Source organism: Monodelphis domestica, chromosome 7, assembly GCF_027887165.1.
Source record: "Monodelphis domestica isolate mMonDom1 chromosome 7, mMonDom1.pri, whole genome shotgun sequence".
Classification (NCBI taxonomy): Eukaryota; Metazoa; Chordata; class Mammalia; order Didelphimorphia; family Didelphidae; genus Monodelphis; species Monodelphis domestica.
In genome coordinates this window covers 231,311,395-231,331,492 of record NC_077233.1, presented here as the reverse complement: position 1 = coordinate 231,331,492, position 20,098 = coordinate 231,311,395, and the positions used below count along the sequence as shown (strand labels likewise).

Sequence of the window (20,098 nt, the reverse complement as noted above, 5' to 3'; positions counted from 1 at the left end):
GGCAAAGTTTAGGCAGAGAGACGATTCTAGGCTTAGAGGAGAGCCTGTTTCTCCCCTCTTCGTGTCCTCCCACATAGCCACCCAATCATTTGAGTGAGTCTGCAGGAAGGTGGAGATGTACTTCCCAATCTGGGCAATTTTTCTACTCCCCATTTGATTTCTTCTCTCCAACAGCATTCTCTATTTAAATCTCAAGGCCAGAAGCAAACATATTAGAATACGATTTTCTAGCCTTTAATTGTAAGGCAGACAGCTTCCAGAAGACATGAGCCTCGATGATGAGTTCTCCAATAAGTGGCTTATTGGAACCGTGGTTATTGTCCTTCCCATGTAATCAATTTCCCCCTCCCACCCTTTGCCCCATCTCCACTGTCCCCCCAACTCTGCTGTTCATGCCCTGCCTCTTACATAATCTAGAGAGATGATAATTTTTGACTGATATTTGTTCTGGCAATGTTGGTACATGGAATCATTGCCCTCTGCTGGCCACTCAAAAAATCTAGTGACCCAAAGTCAGTCCTATATCTAGAGAAACTAGCTAAACTAGAGTTTCTCATCCGGCCCTTCTGCCAACAATAACCTCCAAGATTCTGCTGTACCTTCTATCTCTCCCATACATTGGGCACAAAGCATATGCTGCCTTACAAAAGGAGGGAGGGTCGGGTGAAGCTTGATCTTGACCACCCAGCTAGCCTCCAAAGCCCCTCCACATCAAGGACACCTCTGCAATCTAAAGGCCTTGCTCACACAAGGTTGGATGAGAATGGTTCCTTGTTGAGAATTTCTTTCCAAGAGAGTGTGGAATAGTCAGACAACAATAGCTATTTGAGAAAGGATAGGCATGCCCTGGATACAGAAGGAAGGCTTTGGAGAATGACTTGGGGAAAATCCAGAAAGAGACTTAGGCTCTCAGTCTTTATTTTCTGGATGTCTCCTTCACTGAAGTTTCCAGGAAGAAGCAAGTGGGAGGAAGAGGCATCTATTGAAGCAAAGGCAAGTTCAGAAGATGCCAGTGGGGTGACCCAGGAAGCCAAATCAGCCTGCCCATGAATGAGGGCTTCCCCCAACTTCTCTATCCCAATCCCCAGCAACTGAGAAATTATCTGTTAATGTGTAGGCAACTTGCATTGATTCTCCTTCCCAGATGGAAGATTTAGAAAAAATGGTACTCTTTAAGTCCAATGATCTGAGTTCCACGACTGCTTCTGCCATTTAGTTCACCAGATCATCTCTTCCTCTTGTGGGCTCCACTGACAACTTCTCCCATCCCACCCCCCAACAATATCATGCTTCTACAGACCTTAAAATCTGGTCTCCCAAACCATCTGTGTGATCTTGGGCAAGCTAAGTCATTGAACTTTTCCAAGCCTCAGTTTCCTCCTTTGTAAAATGAAGGAGAGTAACCTGGATGGCCATTAATGTGTCCTTTGTCTCTAAATGTATGATCCTACAATAATATATGATGTCAAAATTTCAGGAGTGGCCTAAACTCTGATGTAGTGACTGGTCTCTGGGGGCATTTGCCTCCTTTATTCCTGGAAAAGAGTCCTGCCCTGATTAGCCAGCTCTATAATTATAATAGCAAGCCTTTCACAATCTTTAATCTTTTAATCCTCATAATAGCCTGTGGTGCAAATGTGGCAATGGGGCATATGGCATCTGTCACCAGCACTTCATAGAGTAGAGAACTCAAACTCAGAGAATGTAAGAGATTTGCTAAAGAGCACAGAGTTCATTTGTGCCAATGCCATGTCTAGAAACTAGAAGAACCTAATGCTATTTCCACAATACCATACTGTCTTCCCCTGTTTATGGGCTGTACTAGCATTAGTTTATGAGTTATTTCAGAGTTAGAGCTTGAAAGGACTTGAGGTTGATTTCAGTCACCTCATTTTACAGATGAGGAAAATGAAGTCTACAGAGGGAAAAACACTTGCCCAAAGTCACATAGCTAGTAAAATGCAGAGTCTGGATTCCAAAATGGCTCCAGCTATCTCCAAATCAAGGCCTCATTCCACTGGCCTATGCTGTTTCCCAAAGGACAATTTAGGAGTCAGGGTCTCCACTCATGAAATTCACTCTTGGTTTTCACCTCCTTCAAAACCATCGCTTCCTCAGCAGAAATCCCCTTTCTAATCCTGTTATCCCACCAAAGTTCTCTCTCCCTCCTATGGACCCCACTGAAAACTTCTCTCAACATCTGCCCTCCTGCTACCATGTGTCCTACAAATCCTGATATCTGATCTCCAAAAGTTCAGGTTAGCATTGGAAAATTAAGTTTATAATCATAACTAGCCCAGTCCTAGAGAGCCTGTCTATGAAGGAGACGGTTCAAAAAACCCCAAGTGATCCAACATACAACAACAACAACCCTCTCCCCTACTTCTTTAGGGAGGATTAGTTCTCATCAATGGCAGCTTGAAAGAAAAGGAGTTTCATTTTCATGGTATAACATTTATGAATTGTAAAGGGATTTCTCAATATTATTTCATTTACTCCATCCATCAGTCCTGTGAAGTGAGTACAGCATATATTATGCCTGTTTTACAGGGGGGTAAACTGAAATTCAGAAGTTTGATTCAAAGTAAGATATATCCTTACTCCAAGTCCAGCATTTTGTCCACTATCTTGAAGAAAGATCAGACTAGAAGGGACTCAGGAAATCATCTAGTTCTACCCTCTCCTTTTACAGAAGAGAAAATTAAGGCTGGGAGGAGAGTAGGGTAAAGTGACACCAAAGTAATAAAGCTAGCTAGAACTAGAGACCAAGTGTTCTCAGATTCAACTTGGTGTTATTCCCATTAGACTCAGTTTAGTGTGCCCCCAAACTTATTTTATTCTCTACTCCCCAACTATGTGACTTGGTGTCCCCTTTAGTTAACCAGGAAGCTACCAGGATCACAATGAACTCTGAGTGTAATCACAAACTGCAAAATGAAAAGGGCTAAATGGATCTCAGCATAGTACTACTGTGAGAGACTTGGAATCCAGGAAGAAAACAGGCTCCAGGGGGAAAAATCCACCCTTCCCCTTTCCTTTCTACTTACTCCCTGTCATCCCTTCCTCTTCTCTGCCTCCAGCACATCCTCAACCAGCTGAGGCAACAGAGACAGCTTTGATGGGACTTGATATCAAAAGGTTAGAGCCAAAGCATAGGTTGGAGACTTGCCCAGTTGGGCTAATGCCTCAAGAGGCTGCGTGATCTCTTCTTCCTTCAACCCAGCTATTGTTTCTCCAAACCCAGTTCTTGGGAAAACAGGGCTCCAACCAGAGCGAGGTTCTACACAGGAGGATCTGGAGTCAGTTACCTCTGCAATCGATGGGCCACTGTCTGTGACCTTCAACAAATAGTTTCACTGTGGGGACATCATTGATAGCAAACTCCTGTTTCAACAACTTCTCTGAGGTGATATTCACTTTGCCAAACAGGACTCCAGGATTTTCTTTTCCCATTATATCCACTGCTTTGCCCATTTCCTTGATCAGATTTTGAGATTGTTTTGATAGAGGATTATCTGGAAGAAAAACAAGATGAGAAAAATGACTATGAAGGAGGGACATAAATTTAGAGTGGAACCTCCAAAAAAAAATAAGAAGCAATCTTCTTTTGGCATTCCTAAACAGAGGGGATATAAAGGGACAGATTGATGAGTATATCTACTGTGTAAGACTGGCCTAGGGCAGCTAGTTGGTCCAGTGATTAGAGTGCAGGACCTGGAGTCAGGAATATTTCTCTTCCTCAGCTTAAATTCAGCCTCACCCATTTACTAGCTATGTGACTGTAATCAAGCCATTTAACTTTGCCTCAGTTCCTTATTTGCAAAAATGAGCTGGGAAAAGAAATGGTAAAGCAATCCAGTATTTTGGCCAAGAGAACCTCAAATGAGGTCATGAAGAGTTAGACATGACTTAACATAACTGATTTATACTCACTTTATAGGACTGATGAATGAATTAAAAGTCTTATGGGTAAATGGTGGGTGATTGCCTATCCATCAATAATATTTATTAATTTCCTATTATGTACCAGTCATTGTGCTAAATGCTGAGGATACAGAAAGAGGCAAATAATAGTTCTTGCCTTTAAGAGGCTTACACTCTAATGGAGACAACATGCAAACAAATACATACAAAAATTCCATACAGACAATAAGTAAGAAATAACTTAAGTAAGGTGCTAGAATTAAGAAGGGATAGGAAAGTGTTCCTATAAACAATGAGATGTAAAATGGGACTTAAAAGAAGCCAGGGGAAGTCAGTGGGTTAAATTAGGGAGGAAAAGCATTCCAGACATGGAGGAGAGTCAGAGAAAATACCAGAAGTTTAGAGATGAAGTGTTTTGTTCATAGAATAGAATGCTCTATTTGGAAGTTTGGAAGAGCACAAAAGACAATGTGCATCTTTGAAAACTTTGTCAACAATCACTTGAGGCGCTGTCACTTCCCCCCTGATATAAGAAGTAGAGATATTCTGATGTGACCTTCCCAGACCTGAGTCATTAGGGAGGGGAAAGTCTGCTGGATGCTGTCTCTGGAATGAACCAGTCCTGAACACTCAACTATGTCTAGATCTTGATAAAACTACCCAGTTTGTGGTTGTTCTCTCTTTCTCTGTGATCTTTCAAAGATCACCCATCAGTTCTTCTAAAACTAGAGGATACAGTTCTAGGGGATGGACGACTTGAATTCAATGTCAGGACCTGGTCTCTGAGACAAAATCATATTTGGCTATTCAAGCCATCCTTAGGGGAGCATCAAACAAGGAAACCACACCATGTGCCCCCCCCCACCCCGTGTATATTTGAGTGAAATTTGCAGCAGCTTCGAAGGAGGAGAAATATGTCCATTGCCTGATTGTTTATACAAAGGGAGGAGAGGGTATGTGACCAGAAAGTCATTTATTCTGCCTTAGTCCCTTCACCCTAGTCCCTTACACACTAGCTTGCTCAGATCCCAGTTTTTTAATACAATATGACAAAGCTACATGCCTCTCCCACTACCTGGCACTGGTTGCAATTCCACTTTTCTGTTCCCTGCAACAATTCAAAGCGAATGCTCAGGGCTTAGAGCATTAAACCAACTGTGTGACCCCAGGGAGAGTTCTGGTGACTTCCATCATGAAAAGGAATGTTGAGAGCCAGAGCTGTGGGTTGGTCTATAGACTGCCCAGTCATCAGAGAATCCCAATTTGGAAGGGTGTACGTATGAGTAGAAAAGGAAGGGACAGAGAGCCTGAAGTTGGACAGACCCCAATGGCAGTCACCCGGGGGAGAAGTTCAGCAAGTCCTAACCTGCTAGATGAGTCTTTGAGGTGGCTCTGAGCACAGTCAGTCCTCTGGGAAAGGGGGAGACTCAAACCTGGGACACCCAGATATGAAGGAGAAGGGTCAAGGCAACACTGGAATTAACACACTCAACTGTCCCCTCCCATTCACTATTCCTTTTGGGAGGTTTACTCACAAATAATGGAAAAAAAGTGTTTCTCTTTATCTGATAGCATGGTTATTCAGTGTGTATATTATTAGCTGCTCTTATTTCTTTCCCTCTTATACCCAAGTGTCCACAAAATAGTGGGTTGGGGTTGGGGCAGAAAAGAGGGAAGGAGAATGGTATTGATCCTCTTCCAAGCCAGAACACTTTATCTTTATCATTTTTTTCATCAGGTGACAGAGAGAAAAATGTACAAATTGCCTCAGTTACTGGGTACAAATTGCAAGTCCAACAGAGAGCCAGTTTCTATAAGGTCTTTCTGTACTTTGGCAGAAATAGTAATCAAACGGGGGAGGGAACAGTTGTCAGGTACTGGGTCTCAAATCAGGGCGGCTGCTTACATAAAGTATCAGAAAGTGAATAATCATTTTCATTACATTGCCAATCAATGCATAAAAAAATGAAACTTTCTCCTTACTCTGTGATCGATTTCAGTCCCCTGCCTGCTTTATCATCATCATTGCTTTCGATACCTCCCATCCATCATGCTCAGTCAACCACTGCCTCCTCACCGGCTGGCCTGATCTGCATCACCTTTCGAGTTTTCTTTTTTCAAGACCTGTCTCTGGTTTCAGATAGGTAAGGATTGGTCAAAGAAAATGGTCCAGATGGATCAGGGAAAAGAGGCCACACAGAAACAAAACCCAAAATGAGGCCCGAAACAGGAGTTGTTGGAGAGGAAACAAAAGGTGGTGGCTGCCTTTATGTAACGGGCTTGGTTCTGGACACAAATGGAAGAAGGATTTCATAGTGAGGGGGAGGCCATCTAGCTGCTCCTGCTGTGGAAGGCAGAGTGCTGATTGTATCAAGTCACAGAACAATGCAAAAACCTCCTCAATGAGATCTCGAAAGAATTTGGTCTAACCATCCTTGTTGGAAAAATTAAATTGGGGGCAGTTGGGTGGCTCAGTGGATAGAGTCAAGACTGGAGATAAGAGGTCCCAATCTCAGACACTTCCTACCTGTGTGACTTTGGGCAAGTCACTTAACCCTCACTGCCTTACCACTGGTCTACTTTCAAACCAATACATAGAATTGATCCCAACATGAAGGGAAGAGTTAAGAAAAGAAAAAGAAAAACTTAGTCAATGAAGAATAACTATTGTCCAGATCATGTTATATAGTTTCATGGACAATCTATAGATCTGGTCCATCAGCTGAGAAACCTTGAACAAACACTGCAGCCCAGAAGTGAAAAAGAAGAGGAGAATGACCTGCAGGGTTCTGGGACTCTTCACACTGTTTTGAATTATGCCCTCCTTCTCTGTGTAATAAAGACCCATCTTTTAAATATCAATATTCTTCCATTGATTATGGATAGCTGGAAAACTACAGCTGCTGAAGAAATGAAATTTGTCAATGACCCATAGAGCAATAGAGAGACCCACAGTGGCGATGAGAAGCTTGCAGTAGGAGCAGGAAATTTCCCATTAAAGAGATATGTGATGGCTACATAAAGAGGTGGGCTAGTCATATAGCAGGAGGGAGGGGTAATCAAAGGATAACCCACATGTTCTATTGGTATCTATAAGACACTGATCAGAGAGCTAAAGGAAAGGTCTCCAAGCAAGTTGGTTGGGTGAAACTTCTGTGCAGGATTATGGAAGGACATAGATAAATGCCCTGCATAGGAAGATGGGTAGATGAACTAAAATGTGCACTGCTGGAAGAAGTGCTCATACTATTGAGGTCTTAGATCCATCAAAGTAATCAAATAAGTGCAAGGCACTGCCCTTGACACTTGTGGATACAAAAACTCTTGAGGGAACACCATCACTATCACCAAAAAGCTTGCATGGGACTGGAAGGAATGTGAAATAAATATAATAAGAAATAAAAGGTGATGGGGAAAAGAAAGAGTTAGAGAAAGCACCCTTAGAAAAGCCTGTGATGAAGAAAACCCTTCTAACTGGAAGCAACAGAGAAGGAAGGCTTCAGCAAGGTGAGTTGGGTCTGAAAGGAAGACAAGGATTCTGAAAAGTCAGGATGATGAATGAATGCAAACCAGACATGAAGCCTGTGGGAATCCATCGAGGAGGGACACTATTTAGTGCTCAAGAACAAATAGGAATTGGTAGGGTTAAGGGCATGAAGAGGGAAGAGTTAGAACCAGATTATGGAAGGTTTTAAACACTACCTAGGGAGTTTATATTTATATTTTATCCAGAGACAATCATTTAAAAACATTTAAATACCCACTATGTGCCAGGCATTGTGCTAAGCACTTTACAGTTATTACCTCATCTGATCCTCCCAACAAGCCTGGAAAGTAGGTACTATTGTGATCTCCATTTTACAATCAAGGAAATCAAGGTAAACAGAGGCTAAGTGACTTGTCCACCAGAGTTATATAGCTAGAGAAGCGTCTGAGGATGGATCCGAACTTGGGTCTTTGTGACAGCACTTTATCCACTGTGCCACCTACCTGCCTAAATAGTTTCTGTTTACAACGAGTTTACATCCTATAGAGAAACCACACATACTTTTTACATTATTAAAATTATGATAACTATTATTATTAAATATCACATATTTACATGGATATAAAACCAGTCTAAAGTAAAGCAAAGTTAATTTGGAGAAGGCACTGGCAGCTGGGGCTTCAGGGATTGTTGGCATGGAAGATGGCATGTGAGCTGAACTCAGAAGGAGACCAGGGTTTCTAAGAAGTTGTTGTTCATTTGTGCCCAACTTCTCATCATCCCATTTGAGGTTTTCTTGGCAGAAACACTGGACTGGTTTGCCATTTCCTTCTCCAGCTCATTTGACAGATGAAGAAACCAAAGCAAACAGTTCAGTGATTTGCTCAGGGTCACTCGGGATCCCACTGCAGAGATACAGGAGCGATTGGCCATGTCCTTCTCCAGCTCATTTGACAGATGAAGAAACTGAGGCAAACAGGGCTAAATGACTTGTCTGGGGTCACCCAGCTAATAAGTGTCTAAAACCAGGGTTGAACTGAGGAAGATAAACCACTTTATCCATGGCACCACCTAGTGGCTAAGAAATAGAAATGAGTAACTTGGCAAACAGGCATGGGGGAAAGCTATTCAAAGGCACACCAAGGACTCAGTACAGTGGGAAAAAAATATTCTTTTCAGAGGAGTTGGATTCAGGTCCTACCTCTGTCCCTTACCATTGGTGTCACCTTGGGTGTATAAAATGTGATCATGAACGTCAATGATTTCTGCCATCTGTTCTTTAGGAGATAGAATGTTGTGTGTAAGTTCTGACAAGCAGGTCAGTTTGGTTGGAATATGGGACATATGAAAGAGATGAATTTGTAATAAACCTGGAAATTTAGAAATACCTAAATAGGCAGCTGTATGGAAGGCGTATGGATCAGAAAGGAGTGAAAATGGAAGTAAAGACCAATTAGGAGGAGGTTACAATTGTCCGGAGAAGAGGTGTTGAGGACCCAAACTAAGTTATAGGCTGAGTGCTTTGAAAGAAGAGGGTGTATATGTGAGATGAGAGAGAGTGAAGACTTAGAGATGACTCTGAGGTGGCAAACCTGGGCACATGGAGAGATGGTGGTAACCTTTAGCCTAAATAAAGATGCTCGAGAAAGGAGAAGCCTTCATAGGAAGATATTGAAATACGTTTCAGATAGGTTAATTTTGAGATGGCCAAGGGACAACCAGTTGGAAATGTACCAGAGAAACTTAGTGACACAGGATTAAAGAAAGAATAGCATAGGTAGGATAACTGTGATGAGAGGGAGGGAGACAGACAGAGACACAGAGATAGAAAGACAGAGACAGTGGTAAATGGAGAGACAGGCAAAGAGAATAAGGGGGTCTAGGGCAGATACTTGGGATACACCCATAGCTAGGATGTATCACTTGGGTGATACAACAAAGAAGACAGAGAAAGAATAGCCAGGGGTTCAAGGGGGGAAATAAGAGAGAGCAGTGTTAAGAAAATCCAGATGGAAGCAAGTGTCCCAGAGGAGATGATGACCCACAAGGTTAAATGATACAGAAAGATCGATGAGGATGGAGACCTTTTTTTAAAATACCATTGAATTTGGCAGTTTATATGGGGAATCAGTTAGGGGGATGCCTAATCAGATGCATCCCAATCCCCAGTCCACTAGATGTAATTACAAAACATAAAAGACAGAGTACCATGAAACTGTGTTGGTCTTCCTAGTGGAACACTGCACAATACTAGATAGCAATTTTAAAAATGATATTCATGCATTAAAAATAAGAAGAATAAAGATAAATTAATTAAAAAATAATGAACTGAGAAAATAGTAGAGCTAATCAAGATGGATACTGATATTCAGTTGACAATACAAACATCAGGGATATATGGTATTCATACAAACCACCACATGCTAAAAGCAGCCTTGAAGAATTTTCTAAGGGTTTCTTAGGAAAAACTTCTTACAGAAAATGTGCCTTACTGAGATATACCCAGAAGCCATGAGTCATCTAGGACAAACTCAAGTCTTTACACATTAATTTTTCCATTACACTTATACTTACAAAAAGATTAATACTTTATTAAGTTCATAGATTTCAAGCTGGGAAGAAGTCAGAAATTCCCTCAATTTACAGATAAGGAAATCAAGGCAAAGAGAGGCTAAGTTATTTCTCAAAAGACAAATAGGGATCAATCAATAAAGGTGGGATTTAATCTAGGTCCTTTGTCTCTATAACATTATTCTTTAATTTGCTTCTTGTAATTAGGGTTGCATTTGGACTTGCACATAGAATGCCCTATGTCTTGCAAGGAAGAGTTGAAAAAAATTTAGTTGTACATGTATATTTCTTTTTTTCCTTTTGAATGTTTATTTTAATTGTTCATTTTCCAAAGTTATTCATTAGAAACAAAGATTGACTCTCCCCCAACCCTCCCATTGGCGATGCCCGATTCCTCTGGGTATCACATGCATCCTCAAACAGAGCCCATTTTCATGCTATTGGTTTCCATAGTAGGGTCTCTCCTCCAACATATCCCCTCCACCCCTGTAGTCAAGCTGTTGTCCTTCCTCAGTGTTTTTACTCCCACTGTTTGTCTTCTGCATGTGGGTAGTGTTTTCTTTCTCCTTGGTGCCTGCAGGTTGTTCAGGGACATTGAATTGAGACTAATGGAGAAGTCCATTACTTTCGATTGTACCACAGTGTATCAGTCTCTGTGTACAGTGTTCTCCTGGTTCTGCTCCTCTCACTCTGCATCACTTCCTGGAGGTCTTTCATTCCAGTTTCCATGGAATTCCTCCACTTTATTGTTCCTTTTAGCACAATAATATTCCATCACCAACATATACCACAATCTGTTCAGCCATTCCCCAATTGAAGGGCATCCCCTCATTTTCCAATTTTTTGCCACCACAAAGAGCGCAGGTATGAATATTCTTGTACATGTCTTTTTCCTTATTATCTCTTTGGGGTACAAACCCAGCAGTGCTATGACTGGATCAAAGGGCAGACACTTTTTTATCGCCCTTTGGGCATAGTTCCAAATTGCCATTCAGAATGGTTAGATCATTTCACAACTCCACCAGCAACGAATTAACGTCCCGACTTTGCCAATCCCCTCCAGCATTCATTACTTTCCTTTGCTGTTATGTTAGCCAATCTGCTAGGTGTGAGGTGATACCTCAGAGTTGTTTTGATTTGCATCTCTCTGATTATCAGAGATGTAGAACACTTCTTCATGTGCTTGTTAATAGTTTTGATTTCTTTATCTGAGAACTGCCTATCCATGTCCCTTGCCCATTTATCAATTGGAGAATGGCTTGATTTTTTGTACAATTGATTTAGCTCTTTGTAAATTTGAGTAATTAGACCTTTGTCAGAGGTTTTTGTTATAAAGATTGTTTCCCAATTTGTTTCTTCCCTTCTAATTTTGCTTATATTGGTTTTATTTGTACAAAACCTTTTTAATTTGATGTAATCAAAATTATTTATTTTACATTTTGTGACTCTTTCTATGTCATGCTTGGTTTTAAAGTATTTCCCTTCCCAAAGGTTTGACACGTATACTATTCTGTGTTTACCTAATTTACTTATAGTTTCCTTCTTTATGTTCAAGTCATTTACCCATTCTGAGTTTATCTTGGTGTAGGGTGTGAGGTGTTGATCCAAACCTAATCTTTCCCACACCGTCTTCCAGTTTTCCCAGCAGTTTTTATCAAATAGTGGATTTTTGTCCCAAAAGCTGGGGTCTTTGGGTTTGTCATATATTGTCTTGCTGAGGTCACTTACCCCGAGTCTATTCCACTGATCCTCCTTTCTGTCTCTTAGCCAGTTCCAAATTGTTTTGATGACTACTGCTTTATAGTATAGTTTGAGATCTGGGACTGCAAGGCCCCCTTCCTTTGTATTTTTTCATTATTTGCCTGGATATCCCTGATCCTTTGTCCTTCCAAATTAACTTGGTTATGCTTTTTTCCTAATCCAGTAAAAAATTTTTTTGGAAGTTCAATGGGTATAGCACTAAATAGATAGATCAGTTTGGGTAGGATGGTCATTTTTATTATATTGTCTCGTCCTACCCATGAGCAGTTAATGTTTTTCCAATTGCTCAAGTCTAGTTTTAATTGTGTGGAAAGTGTTTTGTAGTTGTGTTCATATAGTTCCTGTGTTTGTCTCGGGAGATAGATTACTAAGTATTTTATTTTGTCTAAGGTGATTTTGTTTTTTCTTATTTTTTTTTAATATACTTTATTTGATCATTTCCAAGCATTATTCGTTAAAGACATAGATCATTTTCTTTTCCTCCCCCCCACCCCCCATAGCCGACGCATAAGTCCACTGGGCATTAGATGTTTTCTTGATTTGAACCCATTGCTTTGTTGATAGTATTTGCATTAGAGTGTTCATTTAGAGTCTATCCTCTGTCATGTCCCCTCAACCTCTGTATTCAGGCAGTTGCTTTTTCTCGGTGTTTCCACTCCCATAGTTTATCCTTTGCTTATGAATGGTGTTTTTTCTCCTGGATCCCTGCAAGTTGTTCAGGGACATTACACCGCCACTAATGGAGAAGTCCATTACGTTCGATTATACCACAGTGTATTAGTCTCTGTGTACAGTGTTCTCCTGGTTCTGCTCCTCTCGCTCTGCATCACTTCCTGGAGGTTGTTCCAGTCTCCATGGAACTTCTCCACTTTATTATTCCTTTTAGCACAATAGTACTCCATCACCAACATATACCACAGTTTGTTCAGCCATTCCCCAATTGATGGGCATCCCCTCATTTTCCAGTTTTGGGCCACCACAAAGAGTGCAGCTATGAATATTCTTGTACAAGTCTTTGTGTCCATTATCTCTTTGGGGTACAGACCCAGCAGTGCTATGGCTGGGTCAAAGGGTAGATATTCTTTTGTCGCCCTTTGGGCATAGTTCCAAATTGCCCTCCAGAATGGTTGGATCAATTCACAACTCCACCAGCAATGAATTAATGTCCCTACTTTGCCACATCCCCTCCAGCATTCATTACTTTCCTTTGCTGTTATGTTAGCCAATCTGCTAGGTGTGAGGTGATACCTCAGAGTTGTTTTGATTTGCATCTCTCTGATTATCAGAGATGTAGAACACTTCTTCATGTGCTTGTTAATAGTTTTGATTTCTTTATCTGAGAACTGCCTATCCATTTCCCTTGCCCATTTATCAATTGGAGAATGGCTTGATTTTTTGTACAATTGATTTAGCTCATTATAAATATGAGTAATTAAACCTTTGTCAGAGGTTTCTATGAAGATTTTTTCCCAATTTGTTGTTTTCCTTCTGATTTTAGTTATATTGGTTTTGTTTGTACAAAAGCTTTTTAGTTTGATGTAGTCAAAATTATTTATTTTACATTTTGTGACTCTTTCTATATCTTGCTTGGTTTTAAAGCCTTTCCCCTCCCAAAGGTCTGACATGTATACTATTCTGTGTTTACCCAATTTACTTATGGTTTCCTTCTTTATGTTTAAGTCACTCACCCATTTTGAATTTATCTTGGTGTAGGGTGTGAGGTGTTGATCTATTCCTAGTCTCTCCCACACTGTCTTCCAATTTTCCCAGCAGTTTTTATCAAATAGTGGATTTTTGTCCCAAAAGCTGGGATCTTTGGGTTTATCATATCTGTCTTGCTGAGGTCGCTTTCCCGCAGTCTATTCCACTGATCTTCCTTTCTGTTTCTTAGCCAGTACCAAATTGTTTTGATGACTGCTGCTTTGTAATATAGTTTAAGGTCAGGGACTGCAAGGCCCCCATCATATGTGTTTTTTTTCATTATTTCCCTGGATATCCTTGATCTTTTGTTCTTCCAAATGAACTTTGTTATGGTTTTTTCTAAATCAGTGAAGAAGTATTTTGGTAGTTCAATGGGTATGGCACTAAATAGATAAATAAGTTTGGGTAGGATGGTCATTTTTATTATATTGGCTCGTCCTATCCATGAGCAGTTAATGTTTTTCCATTTGTTCAAGTCTAGTTTTAGTTGTGTGGCGAGTGTTTTGTAGTTGTGTTCATATAGTTCCTGTGTTTGTCTTGGGAGATAGATTCCTAGGTATTTTATTTTGTCTAAGGTGATTTTGAATGGGATTTCTCTTTCTAGTTCTTGCTGCTGAGCTGTGTTGGAGTCTAAGGTGATTTTGAATGGGATTTCTCTTTCTAATTCTTGCTGCTGAGATGTGTTGGAAATATATAGGAATGCTGATGACTTATGTGGGTTTATTTTGTATCCTGCAACTTTGCTAAAGTTGTTGATTATTTTGATTAGATTTTTTGTTGATTCCCTAGGATTCTTTAAGTAGACCATCATATCATCCACAAAAAGCGATAACTTGGTCTCCTCCTTGCCTATTTTAATGCCTTCAATTTCTTTTTCTTCTCTAATTGCTACTGCTAGTGTTTCTAGTACAATGTTAAATAATAGAGGTGATAATGGGCATCCTTGTTTCACTCCTGATCTTACTAGGAATGCATCTAGTTTATCCCCATTGCAGATGATGTTTGCTGATGGTTTTAGATATATACTATTTATTGATCTCTGCCCTCCCTAATTTGTACTCAGGGATATGAATTTTCCTCTGAGGACTACTTTGGCTGCGTCCCATAAGGTTTGAAAGGATGTCTCACCATTGTCATTTTCTTCAATGAAATTATTAATTGTTTCTATGATTTGTTCTCTAACTAATAGATTTTGGAGTATCATATTATTAAATTTCCATTGATTTTTGGTTTTGCTCTCCACGTACCCTTACTGATCTAATGATTTTTATTGCCTTATGATCTGAAAAGTTTGCATTAATTATTTCTGCTTTTCTACATTTGTTTGCCATGTTTTTATGACCTAGTATATGGTCAATCTTTGTGAATGTGCCATGTGCTGCTGAAAAGAAGGTGTATTCCTTTTTATCCCTATTTATTTTTATCCATATATCTATCAACTCTAATTTTTCTGAGATTTCATTCACCTCTTTCACCTCATTTATTTATTTATTTGATTTATCTAAATTTGATAGTGGTAGGTTCAGATCTCCCACTAGTATAGTTTTATTAACTATTTCCTCCTTCAGTTCTCATAGTTTCTCCATTAGAAATTTGGGCACTATACCATTTGGTGCATACGTGTTGATTAGTGATATGTCCTCTTTTTCTATACTCCCTTTTATCAGGATGCATTTATCTTCCCTAACCCTTTTAATCAGGTCTATTTTTTTCTTTGGCTTTGTCAGATATCATGATTGCTACTCCTGCCTTCTTTCTGTCAGTTGAGGCCCAATAGGTCCTACTCCAACCTTTAATTCTGACCTTGTGAGTTTCTACCTGCCTCATGTGTATTTCCTGAAGACAACATATGGTAGGGTTTTGGATTCTAATCCACTCTGCTATTCATCTACGTTTTATGGGTGAGTTCATCCCATTCATGTTCAATGTTATGATTGTCATTTGTGAGTTCCCCAGCATTTTGATATCCTCCCCTGATTCTGACCTTTCTTCTTTAGCTATAACCTTTTAAACCCGTGGTTTACTTTAAATCAGTCCCCCTAGTCCCCTCCCTTGTTATACTTCCCTTTCTGACCCCTCACTTTTTGTTCCCTTTCCCTCCCCCCTCCCCTTCTCTCCTTTTTTGTACTCCCTCCCTGCCAGCTCCCCTTAGAATTCAAGATCCCAATGGATCTAGATGTTCTTCCCTCTCAGAGTTGATTTCACTGAGAGTAGGGTTTAAGTAATGCCAATTAGTACTCTTCTCCTCTCCCTCTTATAAGAGAATTCTTCCCCTCCCCTTCCTGTGTGTATCTTTGTGTGACAAAGATTATTCTATTTAATTTATTTCTATTTCTTCAAGTATATCTTATTACCATCGTAGATCCCCCCTCCCTTTTTCTTTCTTTTTTCCCTTCCAAATCATGTTAATGCCCTGATCTTTCCCTATGAGTAATTCTTCTGATTACTCTATTAATGCATACAATTTTTGAAAGTTACAGATAAGATTTCCCCCATATGTTAGTATATATGATTTGATCTAATTGTAGCCCTTATAGAAAAGAGTTTGAGTAAAAGGAAAAAAAAACTCTTTTCTCCTTTTCCTTTTCTTTCATATTTACCTTTTCATGTTTCTCTTGCTCTTTGGGTTTGGATGTCAAAATTTCCACTGAGTTCTGGTCTTTTCTTTGCAAATACTTAGAAATCTTCTATTTTGTTGAATGCTCATACTTTCCCCTGGAAGTATATAGTCAGTTTTGATGGGTATCTGATTCTTGGTTGAAGACCCATTTCTCTTGCCTTTCTGAATATCGTGTTCCATGTTTTGTGGTCTCTTAGCATGTTCACTGCTAAGTCATGTGTGATCCTTATTGGGCATCCTCTATATCTGAAGTTCCTCTTCTTAGCTTCTTGTAAGATTTTCTCCTTAGTCTGGAAGCTCTTGCATTTAGCGATTACATTCCTGGGGTTTGTCTTTTGGGGATTTAGTATAGAAGGTGTTCTATGAACCCTTTCTATTTCTATTTTGCACCCTTGTTTGAGAACATCTGGGCAGTTCTCTTCTATGACTTCTTGGAGTATGGCATCGAGGTTTTTGTTTATCTCTGGTTTTTTCGGGTAGACCAATGATTCTCAAGTTGTTTCTCCTTCCTCTGTTTTCCTGGTCTGTCACCTTGTCAGTGAGATGTTTTATGTTTTCTTATAATTCATTAATTTTTTTACTTTGCTTTATTAATTCTTGCTCTTTTTCAAGATCACTGTCTTCCAGTTGCTTAATTCTGGTCTTTAAGGACTGGTTTTGCTATTGAGTTTGGTCTTCCCTGCTGTTTTAGGCTTCCAGCTGTTTCTCCAATTGTGAGCTCTTGTCTGTCAGGCTGCTGACTTCTTTCTGAATTTTTTCCCATTTTTCTTGCCAGAAGGTTTCCATCTTTTGGATAAGCTACATTTTGAGTTCTTCCAGAGCTTGTGGAGAGTTTCCATTTTGGGGGCGTGTTTTGATTTTGTTTGCATTTCACCCTCTTTATCATCTGCAGCCTGGGTTTTGCTTCCATAAAAGTTTTCAATAGTCACTTTTTCCCCCTTTATTCTTAAAGGGTTGATCTTGGGCACTCTGACCCATCCCAGTGGTTTTCTCTTTCCTTTTCAGTTATAAATCTGAGTGAAATGGGTGGATTTTGATGGTTTTGCCTCAGGCTGATTCTTCCCAGCCTCTGAAGTTTGTTAGCGTGCCTGCTCTCGCAGTCTGTGGTCTCTTCTCTCTGGTGTACAGGCTTCCCCTGTAAAACCGCTATGCTTAGTCCCCTGGTAGTCCTTGTCAGTTCTCAAGGACCATGGCGTACCACCCCCACACACACACACACTCACTACAGCGAGGAGTGGAGATTTTGCCTCAGGCCATTTCTAGAGCCTCCGCAGCATTCGCAGTTTGCAGGAGCCCCTGCAGTCAGCATGTTCTCCAGTGAAATGGCTCTGAGGTGTTCTCTGGGTGTCCTCTTTCGATCCCTAGGACCCTGGAGTGCTCCTCACTCACTGTTGAGACATTCCTCACTCACTCGCTGTCTCCAGTGAGTGTACTGGTAGGTGGGGTGGGGGAGGGCAGCTCAGCTCAGCTCACGCTTGGCAGCGAGCTTTCTCTCCCTCTTGTAGTGTGGAAGTGTTCAAACCCCATACACCTTCATTTCTGTGGGTTGCTGCAGAGTCCCTCCGATCTTCCAAAGATGATTTTTATTCTCTTTTGAGGTAGTCTATTTTGTTCGGTATTGGGGGAGAGGGCTTCCATGTCTAGATTGCAGCCACGTTTACCCAGAAGTTCCTTCATGTATATTTCTAAAGAAATTTTTACCCAAGACCTTTTGGTTTCTTCTCTGAAGATGAGAAAGGTGAGTTCCACATTGTATCTTCCTCTCTAGTAATATAATCTATGCGTATGACTACTCTTCTCAATAATTCTTTTTGTATTTAAACTATTTTTACTTTGAGCTGATTGTGTCAAAAGACTGATTATTGAAGGTAAAAGACCCAGTGTTACATCTTTTTAAAACATTGCACTTGTACCTTTTGATCCAGTAATACCACTACTAGGTGTCTATCCCAAAGAGATTTTAAAAAATGGGAAGGGACCTGTTTATATAAAAATATTTATAGCTACTCTTTTTGTGGAGGCAAAGAATTGGAAACTAAAGAGATGTCCCTTGCTTGGAGAATGGTTGAACAAATTATGGTATATGATGGTGATGGAATACTACTGTTCTATAAAGAATGATGAACATTATGATTTCGGAAAGATCTGAAAAGATCTACATGAACTGATTCAGAGTGAAATAAGCAGAACCAGGAGAACATTATACACATTAATTGAAACATTGTGGGACCATCAAATGCGATAGACTTTGCTACTAACAGCACTACAATGATCCAGGACAATTCTGACAGACTTTAGAAAAAGAATGCTATCTACTTCCAGGGAAAGAACTATTGAAGTATAAATGCAGATGAAAACATTGCACTTGTCCAGGAGTTGGAGTTGGGGTTGAGAATTTGTGAGCTCAAAGTTTTAGGAATACAGATCAATAAAGTATTATGAAAATGGAGTGGTTATCCCCTAGAAAATTCAATCTTCTAATATGGTTTGGGAGAAGGAGTACCAGGAGAGAAAGCTATATAAGAAACCATTGGTAACTTTGGAAAGAGCAATTTTCAGTGAATAATGATGTTGAAAGTCAGATTCTAAGATAAGAGGTGAGTGAATGGAAGAGAAATGAAAGCAAGGAATTTAGACAACTTTTTCCCAGGAGTTTGACTGTGAAAGATAATCATTCAAAGTTTGTGAATGGTGACATGCCTTGAAAGATTATTTTGGAAGCTATATGAAGGATTGGTAGAGAAGAGAAGAAATTTAAAGTAGGGAGACCAGTTATGACTCTATTAAAGTAGGAATAATAACTAACATTTATATAGCACCCACTGTGTGCCAGGCACTGTACTAAGTGCTTTCCAAATGCTATCTCATTTGATCCCCTCCAAAGTCCTGAAACATAGGTGCTATTACTTTATCCATTCTATAGTTGAAGAAACCAAGGCAGACAGAGGTTAATTAATTGACCTGCTCAGGATCACTCTGCTAGTAAGAGTCTGAGGGCAGATTTAAACTTCAGTCTTGTTTACTCCAGGTCCACCACTCTATCCACTGCACCAACCCAAATGAATGCTAATCAATACTTGAACAAACAGTGCCTGCAAGTGGAGAGTAGAAATATATAAGACATATTGTGACCAAAGACAACACTTGACTGATTGGATATAAAAGACAAGCAAGAGGGAAAAGTCAAAGACAACACCACAGATTTTTAAGCCCAAGTGAATGGAGGGAGTATACCACTAGCAGAATAAGGGATTTGAGAGGTGAAGAAAGTTTCAAAGGATGATGAGGTAGGTACATTTTGGACATAGCGATTTTCAACTTCTGGTAGAACATCAGGCAATTGAAGATTTGGGACTGGAGTCCAGGGGAGAAATTAAGTTTAAGTGTGTGTGTGTGTGTGTGTGTGTGTGTGTACACACACACACACACATATATATATATATATATATATATATATATACATATATATATATATATATATGTGAAACATTCCTGAAACTAACATGTCTGTTTTCCATGAGCCCTCTTCTTATACAGATGCACTGGACACAGAATAATCCTGTTTGCAAGAAAGAGCCAATAGAGAACTTGGAAGTGAGCCAGAAGTCTTGCTCACTCCCAGAGATCCTCACCATGTTGTTCACTGGCTGCCCATGCTGAACCATCCATCACAAATTTACCTGAAGAAGCCTAAGCAGCTTTGTGATCAGTCATTACTACCAAACTCCGTGAAGCATTCTGCTCCTATGTTCCACCTGTTCCTGAAAGAGACTGTCCATTCTTTATCCACAACTCCTCCCTCTATAGTCTGTGAATTTACATTACTTCCCTGCCCTCTTAATCCCCAAACCCCAATTGTACTCAGTGCTTTGCTGCTCCAGCATGCATGTCAATAATTTCTCCTTTTAGTAAATAATCTTTTTAACTCAACCAGGATTCTTCTGTATTTGAAGGATGGGGTTTTCATGGTTGCCAATGTATAATATATACTTATGTATCTTATGCATAAAATTTAGAGGGGATAATCCTTTTAA

General features: G+C 39.9%; 1 protein-coding gene and 1 long non-coding RNA gene across 3 annotated transcripts in view; one reads left to right on the top strand and one right to left on the bottom strand.

Moving 5' to 3' along the window:
• Positions 1 to 20,098, bottom strand: part of PDILT (protein disulfide isomerase like, testis expressed) — a 64,315-nt gene that overhangs the window by 27,656 nt on the left and 16,561 nt on the right. For both annotated transcript variants that reach the window (XM_007498190.3, XM_056806563.1), the window contains exon 3: positions 3,309 to 3,515. In XM_007498190.3, the coding sequence (XP_007498252.2) occupies positions 3,309 to 3,515 (207 nt within the window). The remainder of the gene's footprint in view (positions 1 to 3,308; positions 3,516 to 20,098) is intronic.
• Positions 17,395 to 19,994, top strand: LOC103103900 (uncharacterized). The gene is made up of 3 exons (XR_469847.3): positions 17,395 to 17,802; positions 19,093 to 19,351; positions 19,586 to 19,994. It is a non-coding gene; the product is annotated as an uncharacterized LOC103103900 (long non-coding RNA).